The sequence below is a fragment of the Ornithodoros turicata genome, chromosome 1 (genome assembly GCF_037126465.1).
Source record: "Ornithodoros turicata isolate Travis chromosome 1, ASM3712646v1, whole genome shotgun sequence".
NCBI classification, from domain to species: Eukaryota; Metazoa; Arthropoda; class Arachnida; order Ixodida; family Argasidae; genus Ornithodoros; species Ornithodoros turicata.
In genome coordinates, this window is record NC_088201.1 from 142,149,704 (window position 1) to 142,170,327 (window position 20,624).

The 20,624-nt window shown below is 45.8% G+C and overlaps 1 protein-coding gene across 2 annotated transcripts in view; it reads right to left on the reverse strand.

Moving 5' to 3' along the window:
- LOC135370169 (uncharacterized) overlaps positions 1-20,624 on the reverse strand; it is a 113,666-nt gene that overhangs the window by 16,168 nt on the left and 76,874 nt on the right. Inside the window, exon 5 of one of the 2 annotated variants that reach the window (XM_064603872.1) lies at positions 13,451-13,509. The exons of the other annotated variant lie outside the window; for it this stretch is intronic. Within the exon in view, the coding sequence (XP_064459942.1) occupies positions 13,451-13,509 (59 nt within the window). The remainder of the gene's footprint in view (positions 1-13,450; positions 13,510-20,624) is intronic. 2 annotated transcript variants of the gene reach the window in all.

A 20,624-nucleotide genomic window follows, 5' to 3' on the forward strand; every position in this document is an offset into this window, starting at 1 on the left:
TTGTCTCAAGCCACTGTGCTGTGAAGGCCACGTCGAGGCGCATTCGACGAACTAACGCGGCATCATGACGAGAGATATGTCTTGGCATGCGGAAAGCGAGCGCTGGATCAACTCTGCTCACCATGGGGGGGGGGGGGGGGAGAATGTCAGCGGTCCGTTGGCTGTAGCTAGAGAGCCGGTGGCTACGGTGGTAGGGACGCCGAAGCGGGGTACCCACGTGGGGAGAAAGGCGTGCGCGACGGTTTCAGCGGTAATGTCCGGTATCGGTATAACCTCAGGCCAACGGATGCAGCGGTCAATGCAAGAAAGGAGATAACGATTTCCTTTTGTTGGTGTCAGCGGACCTACGAGATCAATGTGGACCTGGGCGAAGCGGACTTCGGGTGCGAGGAACTTTCCTGGAGCCGTGATAGTATGGCGATGCACTTTTGACCGCTGGCACTGAAGCCAAACTCGTGCCCACGAGCGAACATCGGTGTCCATGCGGGGCCATATGTGGCGTCCAAATCAACAGTTGTCGTCTTGTGCAAGGCGTTGGCGCCTAGACGGGAAAGGGCGTCAGCGACTGCGTTCTGTTCTTCCGAAATGTGACGTACGCCTGCAGTAAATTCCAGGATGTAGGACACGTGACGCGTTTCCACGGGGGAGTGATTGCATGACGCTTCTGGTAGTGCAAATGTGAGCAGCGGTGGTATGGTCTGCGAAGAGAACGATCGGGCGGCATTCCAAGAAATTGCGGTAGTGCTTCATAGAGAGGTATGCAGCAAGAAGCTCGCGTCCGAACGTGCTGTACTTGGCCTCAGTTGGTAATAGACGCTTGGAAAAAAATCGAGGGGTTTCCACTGGCCATCTTGTCTCTGCTGCAGGACGGCACCAACAGCGGCGTTGGAGGCGTCAACGAGCAAGGCCGTTTCAGCGTTGGGACGTGGGTGGTGAAGTAGGACAGCGTCTGCTAAGGCCCTTTTGACCGCGTGAAACGTGTCCTGTGCTGTCTGTGTTTAAGTCAGACTGGGTGCGGCTGCTTCTCTTGAAGTGTGACTGCCGAGAATGCCGTAAAGCGGTTGGAGCAGCGAAGTACAGCGGGGAACAAATCGTCGATAAAAGTTCACCAGACCGAGGAATGACTGCCGTCGGCGGCGAGAGGCAGGTGTGGGATAGTCCTGGATGACTTGCACTTTGGGAGGCAGGGGCTTCATTCCCTGCGGTGTGATGATGATGCCTCAGAAGGTAACGGAAGATACACTGCACTCGCAATTCGCGGCGTTGATGGAGACGACGTACTCCTGAAGTCGCTCAAAGAGTTGGCGAAGATGTGTGCGATGTGTTTCTGGGGATGGGCTCGCGACTAGGTTATCGTCCAATTAGGCGAAAGCGAAGTGAAGACCGCGCAGCACTTCATCATTGAAGGGTTGGAAGGTCTGTGCGACGTTTCGGAGGCCGAATGGCATACGGACGTACTCAAGGAGCCCAAAAGGTGTTGTGATGGCGGTCTTCGGGATGTCTGGCGCGTGGACGGGAATCTGATGATAGCCTCTGATAAGGTGTATGTTAGAGAAGGTGGTTGCTCCGTCAAGGGTTGCGGTGAAGTGCAGAATGTCTGGTAGCGGGTACCGGTCAGGGACTGTGACAAGATTGACGGCACCGTAATCCCAACAGGGTCGCCAGTCTCCGCCAGTGAATTGTGACCTCCTTTATCTGCGTATCTCTGCATATAACAATCTTATACAAATCATCAAGCACTGAATTGATTTATTCTGTTTAGGATATTTAATATAACCAAGTAAACTTGTGTAGTACAAGTTCAATACAGTTCCATAATAATGTAGCACAAAAAAATGATTTATTCTGTTCAGCTAACAAAGACTGGCTGTGCTGTGACTGTCACTTGCTGGAACTTAGTATAATGGGAATGTACACTCTTGTCATACAGTCATATATTGAGCGCACTTGACATCACAAAGGCCATAACTGCACAAATAAAGGGGCACACTTTGTGTCGTTACAATCGATCCGAGCCATTCAGAGTTTGTTGTTTATTGAAACCACATACACAAAGCACAAACAACCTTCTCTTTGCTGTTAAAATGTATCAAATATATTGTAAAGAAGGTCTTATTTGTCTCAATAATGGTGTTTCAAGGGTGTAGCAAACATACAATGGACAAAGGCAAAGACATACAACAACAACTGCAACATCAGCTACAAGCAAGGCCGTGCTGCTATTTGTATTGTGCTTGCTTGTTCAGAGTCATATATTATTGAGGAAATACTTTTACATACCTGCATGATCAGGGACTTATGTATTTTTCTGTGCTCATTCTTTATAAGCTCCTCTCTTGACTTCATACTGGCATTCTAAACAATCTCACTTCCATTGTCATTGCACCATTACATGCCAAACAATCACCAGCACCAATGCCTAAAAACTCCCCACACCTGATGCCATGTATAATATACCAGCTGAGGCTTTTACTTTAGTCTTCTTGTTCAGAAAGAACTTCTATGGTGGTGCAGTTGTAGTTACCACTTCACTCTGACACAGATACGTCATCTTTGACAGTAAAATCACATGAGAGGCCCGTGTGACCTCTGCTTCTCCTTTGGTAAGGCTGCTGTGAGAACTGCCACTGTGCAATTGTGCAAATTAAGTTATTGCATGATTACATCAGCAGCTCTATGCAGCGTTCTTGAGAATTTTCTTTTTTAGCTTTTCAGTCATTCTATAGTTCTATGACTGTTCCCAGTTTTCTACACTGTCCTGTATTGCAGACAACCTGAAATACAGATGGTAAAGCTCTGAAAATTTTGTGCATGTGCCCCATGCACTTGTGCACTGCGTAGTTATGCAGTTATAAACTGCACAGCTGTGTGCTGAGAGATTGTGCTATTTCTTGAGAAACAACACCCTGGAATATCGATGCAAGGCACACATAGAGGTGCTCATTCTAGCATGAATTATCGGTGTCACAGCAAACAGCAGCACTGATCATTGTCTGCTAGCTTTCTGTATTGATATGTAATGGAGAGTAAGTGGAGGTCTGCAATGGACAAATGAATGCAATCCAAATAAGCTCATATAAAGAAAAGAATGAAACTTGAAATCAGATGCATCTTACAATGTGCTGCTATTATTTTTTGGGAAATACAGGATTATATATCTTTCTTCCACATTTTCTGTTATCTTTTGAGACACTTTGGTAGTTGTAACTTTGCAAAAGCCGACGTATTCATTCAGCTGTGTCAGCACAAAGCTACACAACCAGATAGTATATTAGTGTACTGAACGCGGTGTACTGCATCATCAAGGACAAAGTCTGGGAGCAGAAATGTGGGACATTGCTTAATATGCAGTAAAATAACATATGTCTTTGCATGGCTGACCACTTAACTTCGATAGCCAGTGACGAACATGCGATGTCTTCAGCTGGTGTATTCTGGAAATTAATAGGCGATGTATGAGGTGGAAGATGGTTTGCAAGTTAACAGCACCCAACAGCAACAGCAGTTCCACAGATTTTGGGCAAACACATCTATGTTGGCACACATGAATGGCATATAGTTATTTCATTCCACTTTATTGGACTACGTACCCATAAGGGTGCATTCAAAAAAAAAAGTGGGAGGGGCAGGCTTACAAAAAGAAACAGAGGTAGGGTAGTGCGAAACTCCTCTTTAAAAGAAAGGAAAAATTCCACACAAGCAACCACAATATTCCTGAAGCAATGACTTCTACTCTAACAATGAGAAGTTTCTCATGCATTTAAGGAGGGTTAGTCACGTTCCAGCCACATATCTGTACAACAATTAGTTTTCTTCACGTATTGCATTGAAGAACTGCTTTCCTGAAACAAACTAAATAAGAAGGTGTAACATATCTCACAGGCATTTTGTGTCGGTTATGCAGTAAAACTAGTATGCTTGAGGCGCCACATATTCTGCTGGTGATGATGTGAAGGAAGGAAGCTTTAATCTTTTGAAATGTAAATTAGTGCCGTGGTGTCTTGCACTGTAACAGCGTCTGGGCACTCTTTCCTGTGGGCTTTCGAGTGACAGGTTGATACATATTAGAATCATTTGTAATGATGCTGATAACAACACTCTTAATTACATCAGGATTTTGTGACGGTAGTATGCCCATATTGCGTTCATCCTTCATTCATTGCTGTGCATTTAAGGGTGGAGTGTGAGCCAAGGCAGAGGTGAGCCAGTGCGAAATGGGAGTACCTATTCCTATCAGGTAATATACAGGACATCTCAAAAAGGAAGAACCATGGGCACTTAGCACGTACCTGTACTGGTGTAAGGAGAACGAAGTTGTAACATAATTGAAAGTACAGTGAAGCGAAGTGCATATTAAAAGTGGACATTGGTTTGCTTCATGCAGTATTAGTACAAGTTCTAGTATTCTATACTTATTGCTGGAACTCAGCTATTTAGAACACATTGATGACAGACACAACACAACGAAATTACAGGCATTTGGGCATTCATGATAAATAGAGGCACGGTTGCAATGTGGATGTGAATGCAGATGTATATAATAAATCTTGTGACCTGATTACACAGGGACGTGTTTTTCTATTCTTAAAGGAGCATGGAAATCATTTGGAACATATATTTTTTCACCGCTTGATATGAACATACTACCTTCATAAACTGTTACGGAAAATATTTCCTTCGAAAAGCGCGAATTTCCTGAGAAAATTAGTTTGGAAGAATGCGCTCCGCGGCGACAGTCTCCCCCAAGCCGAGTCTGGCGTGTGGTGACGTCAGGCGTCCGAGCACTTCATTGGCTGCCGGAAGCGTCCGCTCCCCGCCAGAATCGTCTGCTAGCTCAGGAATCATGGCAACTTACCGACTGAGACGCTGTAGCTATTTATTTGCGTTTGACATTCACTTGCGTTCTTACATGATTTGTCTCGTAAGTTTTGCATAAAACAAGACTGCGGGCAGTGTAAAAGGTGTAGCCAGGCCTCTGTGTTGCTGTGACGGCCCGGGTTGAGGTGGATCGTACGCGGTTGTGATTTCTGTTCCGATTGTGCTGAGGTGTCGTTCATTAGTGAACAGTATTGTGCCTGTGTGTGCAGCATATATATATATGTGATACGACTAAATACGTTCCTGTCAGTTGGAGATTTTCCATGTGCCAGTGTTGTATTCTGCGTATGACCATTCAAAAAAGAAAATGATTATTTGACCATGTATTTTGGGGTTTCCCACAGATCGCTAGCAGATGAACTTTACTAACTTTATTTTGGTATTCATGTTGTAGTGTTTGTGGAGACGTTACGCTCCTGGTATCACTAAGATATGGTAAGCGCAATGTTACACAGCTATGCGTTCATCGGTCCGCTCTTTCGCCTCAGAGATGCCAGTGTCCATGCGGTTCACAGCCCATAGTGTTGACCACAACACGGAGAAGTCATGATGATCGCGGCAACATCTTCAAGTGAAAACACTGGTCACTGCGCCGCGTCTTCATGACTATGCATTTGTAAACAAGAAGAAGCACTATATTTCAATCCGAATGTTCGTTTACACTTAGCAGCATCACTTACCAGCCTCCGGTACATTCGTGTGGCGAAATCGAAGCTCGAGGAACTTAGCCTCCAACTCCATAAAACGTTTCGTCGAGAAGAGCAGACGTGTCGCCTAAAGAGTGTTCAATTCATCACCTGTCCTTCGCACGGCGTCCGATGAGCAACAACGCTTCCTTCCCGGTCGGCTTGCCAGCGCGCGCCGGAGAAATCGCAAAAAATAAAGAAAAAGACGGCGCGGTCACATGACGTCAGCGGCTGACAGCCGAGTGAGGGGGCATTTCTGCCGCGAGATTCAAAGCTCCCTCGCGCTCCGGGATTGCGCGCTACGCTCAAACTTTTTGTGCGAATATGTATCACAGGGCTCAGAATCATAATTTCTACTTCTCCCGTCATATTTTATTCCGATCATTTCCATGCTCCTTTAAGATTTGCCTTGCAGCATATGAGACTACACAACAAGTGCACAGATCACACCAGTGTAAAGCTCGAGTGTCGTTGACACCTGTATCGCCACCATGTCATGACATCAGTGTCATGACAGTTGTCAACGATGCATAGCATGTGAGATTTGCCAGGAACTCCTGCAAAAAATGAGCATGCCAGTGTTCTCAGATCACGTGATCTGTCATACATCTGCAGTCACATCATAATGATACCCATGATTTAGCACAGACGATACAAATGTCAATCTGCCACGTGGTGACTGCCCCCAGCATAGCTGCTTTTCAGACAGATCGATGTACTTGTGCAACGCAGTACGAGGTGGAAAAACAACATTACCAATAACAACACGTCCCTGTGATCTACATATATTTCACGCTACTGGTAATTTTGTTACTGGTTCTCTTTGCACTGGCTCAGACACACCCTACATGTCTTTCCTTCACGAGTTCCCTTTTCAGTTTCCTCATGTTCAGTTTCCCTTTCGTTATGTGTAACAGATAGCATTTCCGGTCTTCAATCACTCTTCATGTCCAATGTACAGCAGTAATTTCAACTGTTCAGTGTTGGTACTTCCTGTGCCAGTAAGAGTGTCAGCTAGTGCTTCTGCTTTTCATGCTAAACTGGCCAATAGAATTCCGCTCTGTTGCACTATCAATGCATTGGAGTTGTGTCTCCACGCACAGTGTAATAAATATTTGTTTTTTCCATAGCATGTGGCATGGGACAAACATCAGCCCTTCACAACTAATAGTTGATATCCTTAATAATAATAATCCTTGTGGAAATGCGTAACAAGTTTTATTGATTTAATGCAAAGAAACAACTCGAAAGCATGAGGTACAGGCACAGCTGTGCCCATAACAGATAATTTGGAAGAAAAGAAACAAAGTGTTGGACATAAACAGTGCTGCTCATATAATGAAGGAGAACACTGTGTGAATCATGGTCATGGGCTTGTGTTGGCAGCAATCGCATCCCAGAAATATGTTGCGTTGATAAGGTCTGCAGCCAGGGTTCTTGTGTTTTGTCTCTTGTGGTGGCAGTCTATAAAGCCACATGTACTGTTAGCAGATGATAAATGTGAGCATAAAAGCAAGTAGCAGTCACCTTGAATATTTTCTAATATTACGGTACATCATCATTGCAGAAATGTTGGCTGTTGGCATATTTGGCCTCCCCTTCTGGTGTGGTGTGCTGGAAGCAGTAGAGCACACATTTTAGCTACACATGTACTTACATGTGCGTCCTTATAAAATTTTGAGACCTTCACTTCTCTGTGGATTTTCTCCTGAACCGGCTAGGTGAAACCTGCTCACAATTTTGCACGCAGCATCTGCACACTCCTGACAGTGGTATCGCCATCATGACTACATGGGCTGCTTGACACTCTAGTGTTGTGTTTATATGCCCCCGTGAAGGCTCTCATTTGTCCATACAACTTCGTTGACACAAAACACTGCTCGCAATATTTCCTTGTATGCCTCCGCGGGATATTTCGACCTGTACTTTTATCGAATAACCAAGTCTGATATCCTAACGACACGCTTTTTTTGTCAAAATTTCTCCCAGTCGACATATACAGCAGCACCCTGCATTGAAGCCGATAAGCATAGCCAGATCTCACCAGCACAAAACTGTGCCAAGAAACATGCTCATAGCGATTTCCAAAAAAAAAAAAAAAACATTAGTGCTTTCATAATGACAGAACACAATAGTGCTTTCCTATGGGGGTGCATCTTTCCGGGCAAGCAAATCGAGCTTCTAAGGGCATCTAGAGCTTCCTCCATATGGTGCCCTTTCCAGAGTCAGATCTGAAATATTGTACCTTGTTAATGCACTGGGACATCCAACATATAACTCCAGGTACCCTCTCAATGCTACTATTTTGGAATGTCACTCATAGCATTTCAAAGGCGAGCTACGTGCTTGATACTTGTGCCTTCACATGCTGGGTAACATGTACCATACTCCGCTGTACAACTGTACAGCACATGGAGCTATAACTATTCCATGGAACCCCCTCCCCCTCCCTCTTGTGACCTCCGTTTAGTTTAGAAGACAAACATGACGGATGCATTTTTAACAGGAAACATTTAACAATAATCTAGGAACACAAAGCTCGTTTACAAGTACCGGCGATCACTGTAGTGTGCAGCAAGTCGTTAAATGTATCAATCAGAACCAGCAACAGTACAGCACGAACTATTGCTAGTGATGTATAACAGAGGCACTAGGGGTTGTATTAAAAGTACCATGCATAATCAGCGTCGTTTTTGTTGCTGGAGGTAACAGCTGTTTGTGCATGACCTCCTGTCAGCTATGGATCGGAAAGTGACTTGTGTCTAGCTGTCAATGTTGACATCACTAACTTTGACGATGTTGGTCCTAAATTAGCCAGAGCGGATTTCAAAATTCCACTTCATATCGATCGTTAACTTTTTATAGGCGGCGGGATTATTACTGAACTTACTTCGCTCACGGGTTCCTCACAACGTCGTTTTTGTTTAATTAGCAATTTCGACTTGAAAACTAGGCAACAGCGTCCGGCAAAAACTATTTTTGGGTTGTTTCTCGAAAGGCTCATTCACAGCTGCTTCGCGGTAGACCAGCTTCAAACCACCCCCACCCCTAGTTTGAATCAGTCCAAATACATGGGAGTTAGACCATCGCTAGAACGCCGGGTTTACGTCGTGTGAACGGCGAACGAAATTAGACGTTGAGGGCAACTGTTGATTGCAGTGCAAGAACAATCGCATTACGAACGCCTCTAGTAGCTTTACAAGTCAAAACTTACCTGTGTTTCGCCGAAACATTTCCGGCGAAGCGTAGATTCGGCCTATGCGCTGGGCACATAAACTCCACGGAGGCCGCCATGGGCCTCACGGCAGCCGTGTTAGACCAGCGGGTGGTTGTTCGTGGTTGGCGGACGAAGTACTCACGTGATCAACTTAAACCAGACGTCACTAAACGAGTGGCTCAGTGGGACTAGTGAATACCGGCAGTCGTGTTTATTGTATTCCGGTTTTCTGGAGCTCACTCTACCGCAAGTAATCCACTAGTGCTTATCACATAAGCGTGCACGCCTGAAAGTTTTCGTTGCGAGTCTGCAGTCGTCCTGCCTACATTGCTTATTAACCCGTGTCCTTGTCTTTTTGGAACTGTTATTTTGCCTTGTGCAAGTACTAGCACCCCTCTACAACGCGCTGAGCGTTTTCACTGCTTTGACGGCAGCCAAGTTTCGAGCGCCATGCATCATATAATCTTGCGTGGTTGTAGCAATTCATTTGTGCGCGTTTACTCACGCCGGTATCGTAACACTCTTTGTGCCCAGAGGCCTCTGTCCCATCACACCCCCGGTCACCGGGATGACGGAGCATAAAACGTAACTTTAGAGCGCAGTCCAACTCCAGTTCTTACGTTGCGCGGCGTCGGCGCTATAACCGGCAGAGCGAACCAGGAGCGAAGCGAAGGGTGAAAGTAGACTCTAAAAGCGGTGACGCTTTAGTGATACATGAAACTGGTGTGACACCTTTGGGTGAGCTGAAGCTTGGATTTGAAAAGTATCACGGAGCGAACTTAGTTCCTATTGAGCTACCGGAAACGTGTTTACGGTTGTCAGCGAGGGGGTTGAGGTGTCTTAACTGATGACTCAAGCCTCGGAGGGCGTGTGACACATGAGTTGTGAGATTTGCCGCAGCTGCAGCCGTTCTGGCACAGGGTTTGATATGTTCGCTGTTTGAACTCTTCGGATCTCTGTGTTTTCCCGTTCAGCTACCAACAATGGCCAGTCAGTGTCTTGGCCAGTTCAAGCGAGGAACGCGCATAAGGTTTCTGGCGTCCTGTTCCATCTGCTAAAATGGCTTATTTAACTCGCTTTTGAGAACACTCGGACGATTCAGACGTTGATGTTATTGGAACACCTCGAGGAATCTGTGTGTATGATCCACGCGTGTGGAAGTCGTATACCAGATCATACCACTCGCATTTTTGTGCCCGTCTGAATGGTGCATAATATGTGGGCAGCCTCCGGTGAAGAACGGACTTATCGGTAAGTTCTTTGGGGTTTCTCTTCTTTTCGGAACGACGAATGCAATGAAATCATGTGAACACAGGAAAGCTGAAGGATAAACTTGAGCCAAGTGTACCGCGTTGTCTCTGTATCTCTGCCCCACTGACGAACGCGAGCACACTTTCGGAAGCCACCTCGCTTTCCCGAAAACATTAGGAAATACCTAGCTTTATTCATGTGAAATTTTTGCCAAGCAGACAATCGCTGCACCACGTACGCGACGCGTATTATTCCACGTAATAACCGTCCCTCAACAGTGCACATTCCAATGTGCCCGCCAAATTCTTCGACATACGAAATGGCAAGCTACAGCGATGGGGGAAAATTCAAAGGTTTTTGAGTAGCTTCCGGGAATGGAGTCTTTGCAGCCTATTTTTCTTCTTACTTCATTGCGCGGTTTCTTCCCATTACGTTCTGCATTCCGTTTGTCCTTAGTTATAACTGACCACTTATGCTTAGGACCCTTATTAGGAACCTTTCCATTCTCTTTCGTTTTTTACATTGCATTAAACATATCCCCCTCCCCCTTATTAGGAAGTTCCGGAATAGCGTGTCAGTCGCCAACACGAGCACAAATGAAACTTCTTTTGTTCATTATTCAGTTATCATTCTTCCCTTCAGGATATTCCTGTATTTCAAGGTGCATTTCTAGCAACGACTGACATGTTAGGGGGTTCTACGGATTCATCCACCGATTACGTCGCAGTGTGTCTATTCCGAAATAAAATATTTTTTTCCCATCATGTGACCCGTTAGCATCTGAGCGTGCCTTCCTGGTTTCAGTGTCAATTGGATGTTTCACCCATCTCTAAAGTATGTAGAGCCACATACAGAGAGGCCTTTTGCATGAAAGTTAAGTAGCTGTCTCACGCTCAATCGGAGTTCCCCTGGTTCCCCTGTGTTCTCGTGTACTCAATGTACTGACAAGATTGTTGAGATTGGAAGTGACACAACAGATTGAACTTTTATACAAATAGGCAATGTCGTGACCACGAGGGTAACGTCACAGCTGACGCCTTGGCGAATGTGCGTCCTGGGCCGACTTCTAAGGGAACTGTACGGACATAGCGTCTGAGGAAAACGCAAAAAAAAAACCCGACAGCACAGCCACTATGAGGCCGACAACGGCGAGCACTTTCAGCTGCACCACCAGGACCATCGTGACCACGAGACCACCTGCACTCTAAAGACAGAACTTCATCGCATAGCACGCTGACGGCCAACATTGTACAGTTTGATACCTTCATCATTGTTGATTTGTTGAAAACAGGAGGATGAGCCTTTTCGGGACACTTTATATAATTACATAAGTGTCCCAAAAATGCGTGCGCCTCCCATTTTTAGCTAATCACTCAGTAAACCACGAATATCCTGGAGACGTCCAAAATGTGTCGCAAACGTCCAAGACGTCGAGACATCCTATGTACGTCCCATGGATATTCGTGATTGGATCCAAACTATGTCGCAGATGCCACAACTGGACGTCACATGGACGTCCAGTTTGTGTCTTCAAAATATTTTAGTTGTTGGGGATACCCAATTCTGTACATCCCCTGTACGTCCCAAAGCGAAAACCCCATAGCGAAAGCGAGTACATCGAGATTGGGATATGCTGAGGTGATCGCATCACGAACCAAAAAGTACGTGCAAACAAGGGCCGAATGACGTCTCTCAGAACCAAAGGGCAGTGTTGTGCAAGATCGCAAGATTTTGCTCCTCCTAAAACTGACCGTCTATGTTACATTGAGCACTTCTTGCGAAAGAGGCAGAGATGCGGAATTATGTGGCACTCTCAAATTTGACTTTCGATGAACCTACCGAGTGTCTCAGACCGAGAGTAGTAAGAAACACAGGCGTTACTTTGTTGCAGAGTTAATACACACCACGCAACCCCTCACTTGAATGTTTTTGTGCATAATCGAATTATACTTAGACAGCTCACCCTCCATTTTGTTTCGAAGGCGAGCAGTACCCGCGGAAGTTCGCGCGACAAGCAATATATAGTATTTGTTTTCTCTTGGAAAGGGAATGCTAGTACCTTTCGAAGCTTTTTGGACTGTGAGCTTTTCCGTTTCTCTGTTTGCTGTATTTAAGCCGCTGCGCTCTGTGTCCGTTGTGGGAAACGCCAGAAACGGGCACAGAGGGGAAACAGGGAACGACATAGTTATGTAGTGGCGACTCTCTATAGTTACGGGTGCGCTAATGGTGCCGATACCAGCCCCCCCCCCCCCCAACCCTCGCAAAATGTTTCAAAATATGTGTCCCTGCCTACGGATCGGAAGGTGGCGCCAATGTCCTCTGAATGTCCGAATGTCCATTAGTTGAGTTAGTGGGACGCCCCGTGGATGTGGAAAAAGTGGGACAAATGGCTATCCACTGGACGTACGTACATACGACGTCTATAGGCTCTGTGCGAACGTCCCTGGGATATCCAAATGTCACGCTCAGGATGTTACATGGATGTCGCTGGGATGTAAATGGTTTATTGGGCAACAGTGTGTTAATTGCATCATGCCTTGGGCGTCCTATGCGGTGAAGCTGTGTTTTTTGAGTGTGTGACCTTGCTCGTGATACTTGCTGTGAGGGCTCTCATGACACATGCTTCAAAAAGCAAAAAAGCAACAAAAAGCGTCCGAATGTCACGCTTGCAACGCGTCACGAAACTGTCACTATTTTTAGAGTGATACCGGAATGCGTGAGGAGAAAAGCAGCGAGGAAGCCGTATTGCGAAAATTAATAGGTTTGTGGAGCAAAGCGAAGACGGAAGGCACGTTTGGGAAGCCGGAACTCGTCGGGTTTCATGGCTCCAAACATGTGACAGGAACCCTGGCAGCCACAAAATCGCGACAGTTACGGGCGCTCAACAGAGACATTTAGCAGAACTGTATACCTATCGAAAGGCGCAAAGCAACCTGCGTTATAGACAAGACGAGGAGATCGCTGAGGAGATGGGAGCTACCAGTTGTGCAGACGAGTGCCATCACCGTTCACAAATCGCAGGGGACACGTATGAAAAAGTTGTGTACTCCTATGCCAAGAGAAATCCCCAAAAGCTTGTGGCACTGAGTCGCGCTACAGACATAACTTGGCTGTACCTCACCGACGTGGACAGCGATAGTTTAAACGGATGGTCATTCGGCATAATGACAGTTGTTGTAGGAGGTATCCGTGTTCAAATCAGGGTGCCGGCTGTGCTGTCTTTGGTTTTTCCTGGGTTTTCCTGTGACGCTTTCAGACATATGTCGGCACACTTCCCTTAGCAGTCGTCCCAGTACGCACATTCCCCCAGGGCGCCAGTAATGACGTTGCCCACCTTTGTGAACCAACAATGGCGAGCCCTCTCACCAGCCCCAACACCACCACCACTTTCTGAAAAAAAAAAAGATCCGGTACTTACGCCGTGCATGTGGTACATATAATCCGACGGAACTGGGCACGGTACGCTATAGTTCAGCCCTGTAAAATACAACACTGATCAATTGCAGACTAGATACCGCATGTGTCAGCAAGGGATCGCCGCATCCCAGATGTACGTAAGCATATGGTCAAGTTTTTACGGGACTAATGGTTGTATTATCACTATTTGGGTATTCGGGTGGTAATGCAAAGAAAATGCCACGTCACTGAAAAATGAAGTGTGCTCTCTCGTCTTCCTGCGATGTCATGCAGTTAATTCTCACGGTCATCTACTCTGTGCGAGCTTGTTTTCGTTACATTCCTAGGAAGAGTGTATATGGTGTGAAAAAACGGAAAACCGCTCGCAGCCCTCGTTGTCCTCCGAGTATGTTACATTCTCCTGGGAATCGACCGAAATGGTTTGTGGAGGCAAGCTAGATTATTAGAACATAAGGTATTCTTGGGTGTAAGGGAACGGTAATGTTTGTGGAATATAAAAGCAGTGCCTCACATTAATATTGTAAGCAGTTAATTGATGCTAAAGCTCGTCACTCTACCAAGGTTGCACTCCTATACTCTCACCGGTGCGATTAACAGCGACAGTCACTTGACCTAACCCGAATATAAACTATATCCCAAGTCAACCGGATCACAATGAACTTTACGTTTCTATGGGAACGTTGATGGCCCGTCGTTAAGAAGCAGATGGTATTTGTCTGATCTGCGGTGTACACTAGAGTGACCAGGAGCATCGAACCTTTGTTCATATTCGACGGCAGCAAGAATCGTGTAGAGTTGCCTTCGCTGTCTAGTGCAACTTTACTTCTGCTACCAAGCAGCTCACCCGTTGCGCTCTCTCCCTGCAGTGCACAGGGGGTGAGCTGGGACCATATTCTCGTCAAAGTAATGACCTCGATTACTTAGTGTCGCGGCTGGGCATTGGTCGTGAAGTGAGGAAGGAGTGAAGAAGAGAGGTAAATGTGACGAGATAGTCTATCCTGCACTCTTCACGCTTCATGTACTTTATCACGAAGATTGTAAAATCAAGAGCTCGACTAACGGTTGAGGGCGCGTGACATTCATTTCTGTTGGCCACGCCTTCTTCATGTCACGACCAATGACAGGGGAGACAAAGAGTAACTGAGGTTGATTGCTTTGACGAGAATGGGGCACCTGCTGCCTTAATAAACTGACGGATGGATATCATCAACTTCGCATGGGGGCCACCCTATGTATGCCTCCCCGACGCATCTGCGCCCGTCTGCGGGGGTGAGGCAAGTAGTATAGATTCGAGCCCCACAACGACATCCTTTTTCTAATCCAGTTCTAGGAATTTCTAATCCACCACCCATTTCTAATCCAGGTGAAGCCAGGTCTAATCCAGGCTCCACCACTTCATGGTGATCCATTCAATTTCTATGTGATTGGCTACCCTTCATTGCCGCATTTGTTCACTCACTCATAGACACCAAAATTATCTATTCTATTCAATTCTAAGTTGGCTCATAGGCTTCCAAATCGCTCGTTTTTCTAATCCATTTCTAGGAATTTCTAATCCACCAGCCAATTCTAATCCAGGTCAAGCCACTTCTAAGTCCTCTGGTTGGTTGGTCACAGCTCCACCCCTTCATCCATCAAATTTTTATGTGATTGGCTACCATTAATTGCCACAACATCTGCTCATTCGCTCGCAGACACCAAAATGATCTATTCTATTCAATTCTAAGTTGGCTCATAGGCTTCCAAATCGTTCACCTGTCTATCGGTCCGGGGGTGGTCACTTCCATCCATTTCTAAAACCTAGTGATTGGCTTGTTGGCTTCCTGTCATACATGCTCGATAGACTCATTTGTCATTGCCACTCTCTAGTTACTCGGTCACACGCTTTCAACTGTATATTGCTTCATAATTTCAACCGCAGCACAGACAACCGCTCGTGGGTCAATCCCATTCATTTCTAGGCCAGCTCACAATTCCTTCCAAATTGCTTATTGGTCCTGGGCGGCATTCTTTTTTAGCCTGCGTCGACTCTCAGCAATGGTTGGCACACAAAAACATGGTAAATAGTTTTCAATGTTTATTGAGTACATCATGGCAGTCTCGGAGATATTGTAGTTCTCCCTGGGGACACATCCATGCACGCTGTATATCTCCGCTAACATCCATAGTGTTCTTCACATAGGTACTATATGGATCACCCAGGCACTCATCCCTCTCTGTCCATGACCCAGAGGCAAACCGCAGGAGAGAACAGCATTAATTCTATTCCTGCACATCTTCTGAAGCAAAAAAGAACATTATGAGCTTCACTAGTTATATCACCCACTTAAACTTACCATATTCATAGCTTCCATAAGGATAGGAGTCGATGTCATTGCACAGGTATCTCTTGTCGTCGTATGCCATCAGACTTCTTTTGACATTTCTGATGGTGTACATACACTGCTTCTTTCCAACGATTGATACTTGTTCATTCGATACGCTCATGTGATTGAACAAGGTATTGCAGTACGTCTCATGGAGGAGGTGCTTGCGTACAATATTCTTTTTGACCCCTTTAGCTCTTGCAATTTGCCTTCCTCCAGCTAATTTGATGGAGTACATTTTAGCTTTCAAACAGACTACTTCCTCAATAGGTACACTACCAGTTTCGCTTTTGAATGCCCCAAGCCTTCCACGATTCTTTTCACTGTACAGTGGATGATCCCGATCGAAGGAAGACAAATCTAAGTGGTCGTCGGCAATCGCTCGTAACTGATCTTCATAGTCCTTGCAGAACAGGCCGAGGATCAGAGAATCCGTGTCAAAGTAACAGGTAATCACCGGACAAGTGAGCTTACTCAGCAAGGTTTCATAGTAGAATGAGTACATGGTTAATTTACTCAGTTCCAAGATCGTAAACCCAATCTGGAGCGGGAAATCGCATCGCACTTTTCTTTTGCGCATTTCGTACATGACACAATCCGGGGACAAAATTTCCATCCTCACGCATTCCGCCCGACTCCCGAGGCGACTCGCCGTCTCCTCATCGAAGGCTACTCGAATATCACGCATGTTAAATTTATTTAGAAGTGTTCTCCCAAAGACTGCATTATTTGAGAGTTTGTAGAAGTTTTTTTCAAATGTCGTGCCCGAGGCAACACGTCTGGCAACATTGTCCTCGATGTAGGGACGCAGGAATGGCGCCTGGCGAAATTTTAGAATTCTGTGAATTTTTGTCACCCTCATGCCTAATCTACAATAGAGTGCGAGCAGCGCGTAATGAACGACGTACTCGACTTTGTCCTTGCACGTAAGCAACAGCTTTTTGCTGTTAGCGGGCTGATACATTAATTATTCGAGAAGCCCTTGCTGGAATGGCGAGAGCCATTCCTTTGGGACGACTGCCTTCTCAGGAGCCAGGGGAAAGTACCGTGTCAGTGCGTGGATAGATTTTGGATACTCCAAGTCACATACATACACGTAGCCAACGTCTGAATCAGTGGGGTGACGCATAAAATCCACGGAGCTAAAATCCTCGACCCATTCGAAATCACCAACGGGGAGGTGCTTTATCATACTGAATCCGTAAAGATTGTTGCAATCTATGTATGATATGTACACCTCCTCTTTATCTGGATCATAGCCACTACACAGAGGGTTGTTAGCCCGCAAATGACGCCTGCTCGCTTGACAGAGCCCGCCTCTAACGCCCGATTCGATGGTTCTGTACATGTCCTCATCGATGATTAACTCCAATTTTGCCTGCGTGTAATTTAGAGCGCATTGCCACGAATAGGATGCCAGAGAAACACAATGAAGCAATTCCAATCCACGCGCGCTGTAGCACAGACGTCGGAAGTGCTGCATCACGTCTGCATGTAGTAGGGCATCTGTTTTCAAGTACAGTGCATTATAATCTCTCAAATTTGAGCATCCAAAATGTTCAAATACGAGCAACGCATACTGGTAGTCCTCCTCACTTATATCCTCCCCCGTGAGATCGTTTCGAAAGGAGGATTTTTCTGGCAAGGCCAATTCATCATACACTGCAAAAGAACTGACATGGCTGTACGGGAATACACCTTTACGAAGTAAAATTTCATAGTCCTTTCCAAATGCCTGCTTCAAACATTGGAATGCCTCTGCACCACCCATGGATTTGACGGTTTCCACGAGCTCCCCCAGCGACGAATTTAGATATTGCATGGTATCTCTAAACAGGAAGGTGCCAATTTCGAACGAACGAATTTTTTCCATGGAGCTGGCCACAATGAAGGGAGGTCGCTTCCACCCAAGAATGTGAAATTCCCGCAGCAGCCCGGCCAAATCGTAGGACAAATTGTGTACCATGATCGGCAATTTTTCCCTCGTCGTGCACGCGACGTTACAGGGGTTACACAATGTCGTGATATAATTTGTCTCGCCCGCACTACAATGCTTTGAATGGTCGTGATGGCGGACACGGGGTAGATCTTCGGTAAACTCCTGTTTACAGTACGCACAGTGGGTAGCAGCTCTGTGCTCAGCGCATTGCTCATCATTCAGCACCATTGCGGCGGGGCAAGCGTTCAGGGCGATCATCTCATCCCGCATTTCCATCAATGCTCGCACACACTGCCTCGCAGCATCTTCCCCATGGTGCGTCCTGATGCGCATCACCTTTGAGTCGTGGGTGCGCACAAGCACAGCACAGAAGCTAGAGGTAATGTGACGTTGCATGCCAACACCACTGGGTGCGAGTACGCTCTCCGTGTCCAACGCAACGACGTAGTTGTACTGCTGCATGTACTGTATTTTAGTAAATTCTACAAAATTTTCTCCGGGTTCACAAAATTCTAGTAGGATTTCGTTCACGTCCGCGCAAAGGCGTCGATGTTTCGCCATGCTCTTTTCCTCATTAAAAGAGCGAGTGCAACGTTCGCATACGAAACGCGTGTTCTTTCTCGTCAGCAAACGCTCGAGGGACTTAATTCCGAAAAAATGCTCGTCAACCTCCAATAAGTGAATTTTCTTTTCGCTTTCCAGTTTTGGGGGTCGTGACACGTGCACTCCCTGATCGACGTACGCGTACACGTACACAGATATCCTATTTTTCTCTTCGAACTCATCCAGATCAGAGAAGGATACAGGGAAGTGACTAGGCCACCAGTACTCTGTTGCATAATTTTCACATTTTTTCCACGAATTCCTTTCCTGTGGATGCAGGAGAGCGAGTGTATTGTATTTAAAACATTCACCCTCCTTGTGTGCTGGTAAATGGATATTCGTTAACACGTTCCTGCGTTTAGCCAAATTTGTGGGAAGTACCCCCTCGCATCCAAACTTTTTAGTTTTCACAGCGGAAATACACAATTGAACTTTTTGCACGTCAGTGGATACAAACCCACTACCCTCGCGCTGGTAATTTTCAATGCGCCCGGTGGACTCCTGAATCACATCCATCAAAGTATTTACGATAGCTCCATCGCTGTGGACTTCGCGAGCAAGCGCCATAAAATGAGCTATGTGTGCGGTTACATCCCCTCGATTTTCTTTCATCATTAGAACGTCAGAACAAATGCAAAACCTAAAGGGTATTCTTTGCGCTCGCAAAATAGCAATTATATTGTGGAGGTGGTTCATTAAATATTGTCGCAAGTCCTCTACTCCCTGATCGTGAACAGATGCCAATAGCACAAACGCTTTGACGATACCTCGAAATGCGCTATCAGTTTGAAAGAAAGGCAGGAAGGAAATGTCCACATAGGGATGTGATCGCTCGACGTGAGCATGCAATGTGGCAGGTGAAATGTCTGGAGAAGATGGTGAATTCTCTTCCAATGGCTCATCACCCATGATATCATGAGGATCAAAAAAGCAGAACACGCATCTAGGCACTGAAAAAAAAAAGAAGAAACACTAAGAAAACGTGCACCACAGAGCGTGGATGAAAAATACTTACTTTTGAAGCGAGCTCCGCACACTCCCGAAGCGATGCGAAGACTGCTGCCGCTTTACACATCCTCCCCACTTATATAGCGGCGACCTCGCTGCATGCCCCAACATGCACGGGTGCGAGGAGTCGTCATATCCTAAAATTAACTCGCTCTGCATGTTCAAGGTCGCAGCTTGCCCTTGGCTTCACGTAATGCTCCGTCCGCCTACACCATTGCCGCACCTGAGCGCAAAGTTCGCGCTCTCATCACATGTCATTCCGACATGCAAGTCGCTTCCATGAGCATGCACACAACCACCCCTTTTTGGCTCCGGAATTTCAATAATATTACTTAAATGAAACAAATTACAGTGAAATGCAGATTCATCTCACACAGGAATTTCTACCCTCAGCGTTAAACCCTCAGATACCAGCATTTCTGCTCGAATAGCAAAATAGCTATGACTTCAAAAATTAAAGCTAACTACCGTCAACTGACAAAACACCCATTTCTCCTATCAGATAATTATTGCATAATGCTACATACAGTCGCATTGTCCCTGCGTAAAGAAACCACAGGACAAGGGTACACAAATTCACTTAAGGGAAAAGGCTTAAGACCTCAGGAATAATCGCAGAGTCACCACACATCGCTACGCGGCTAGCACAAGGTAACAACAAGATACTAGCGGCGGGTAAAATCGTAACACTGCTAAACAAGTCCCAACATGCCATGATGACGTCACAAACCAAGAAAAAAGCACACACGCGCGCGCACACAGCAGCTCAGGAATGCACAAGGAGAGGTGTTTTATTGGAATTTCTACTCCTGGCTCAGACACCAACATTTCTGCTCAAATACCCATAACTGCAAGATTAAGTACTGCTTACTTCATCGAGCACCCAATAAAATCAAACAAACAAACCCACTTTCCGTGATAGAACACTATTCAGATTTACCAAGTGATTTTCTTCTGCTTTAGCAGTGAAAGAAAAAAAGAGCCATGAAAAATTACACGTACTTTTGCTTGAATAGCTATAACTGCAAAAAAAAAAAGACGAAGCACATGTTAATAAACGGAGAAAAAGGCACCCATTTCTCCTATCAGATAATTATTGCATAATGCTACATACACAGTCGCGTTGTCCCTGTGTAAAGAAAGCACAGGACAAGGGTACACAAATCGAATTGGGAAAATCACTTCTACTCGCGCAGCATAATACGATATACGCTGATTTTTTTTTTACGGGCGAAAATTGCAATAAGAAGCCACTGCTA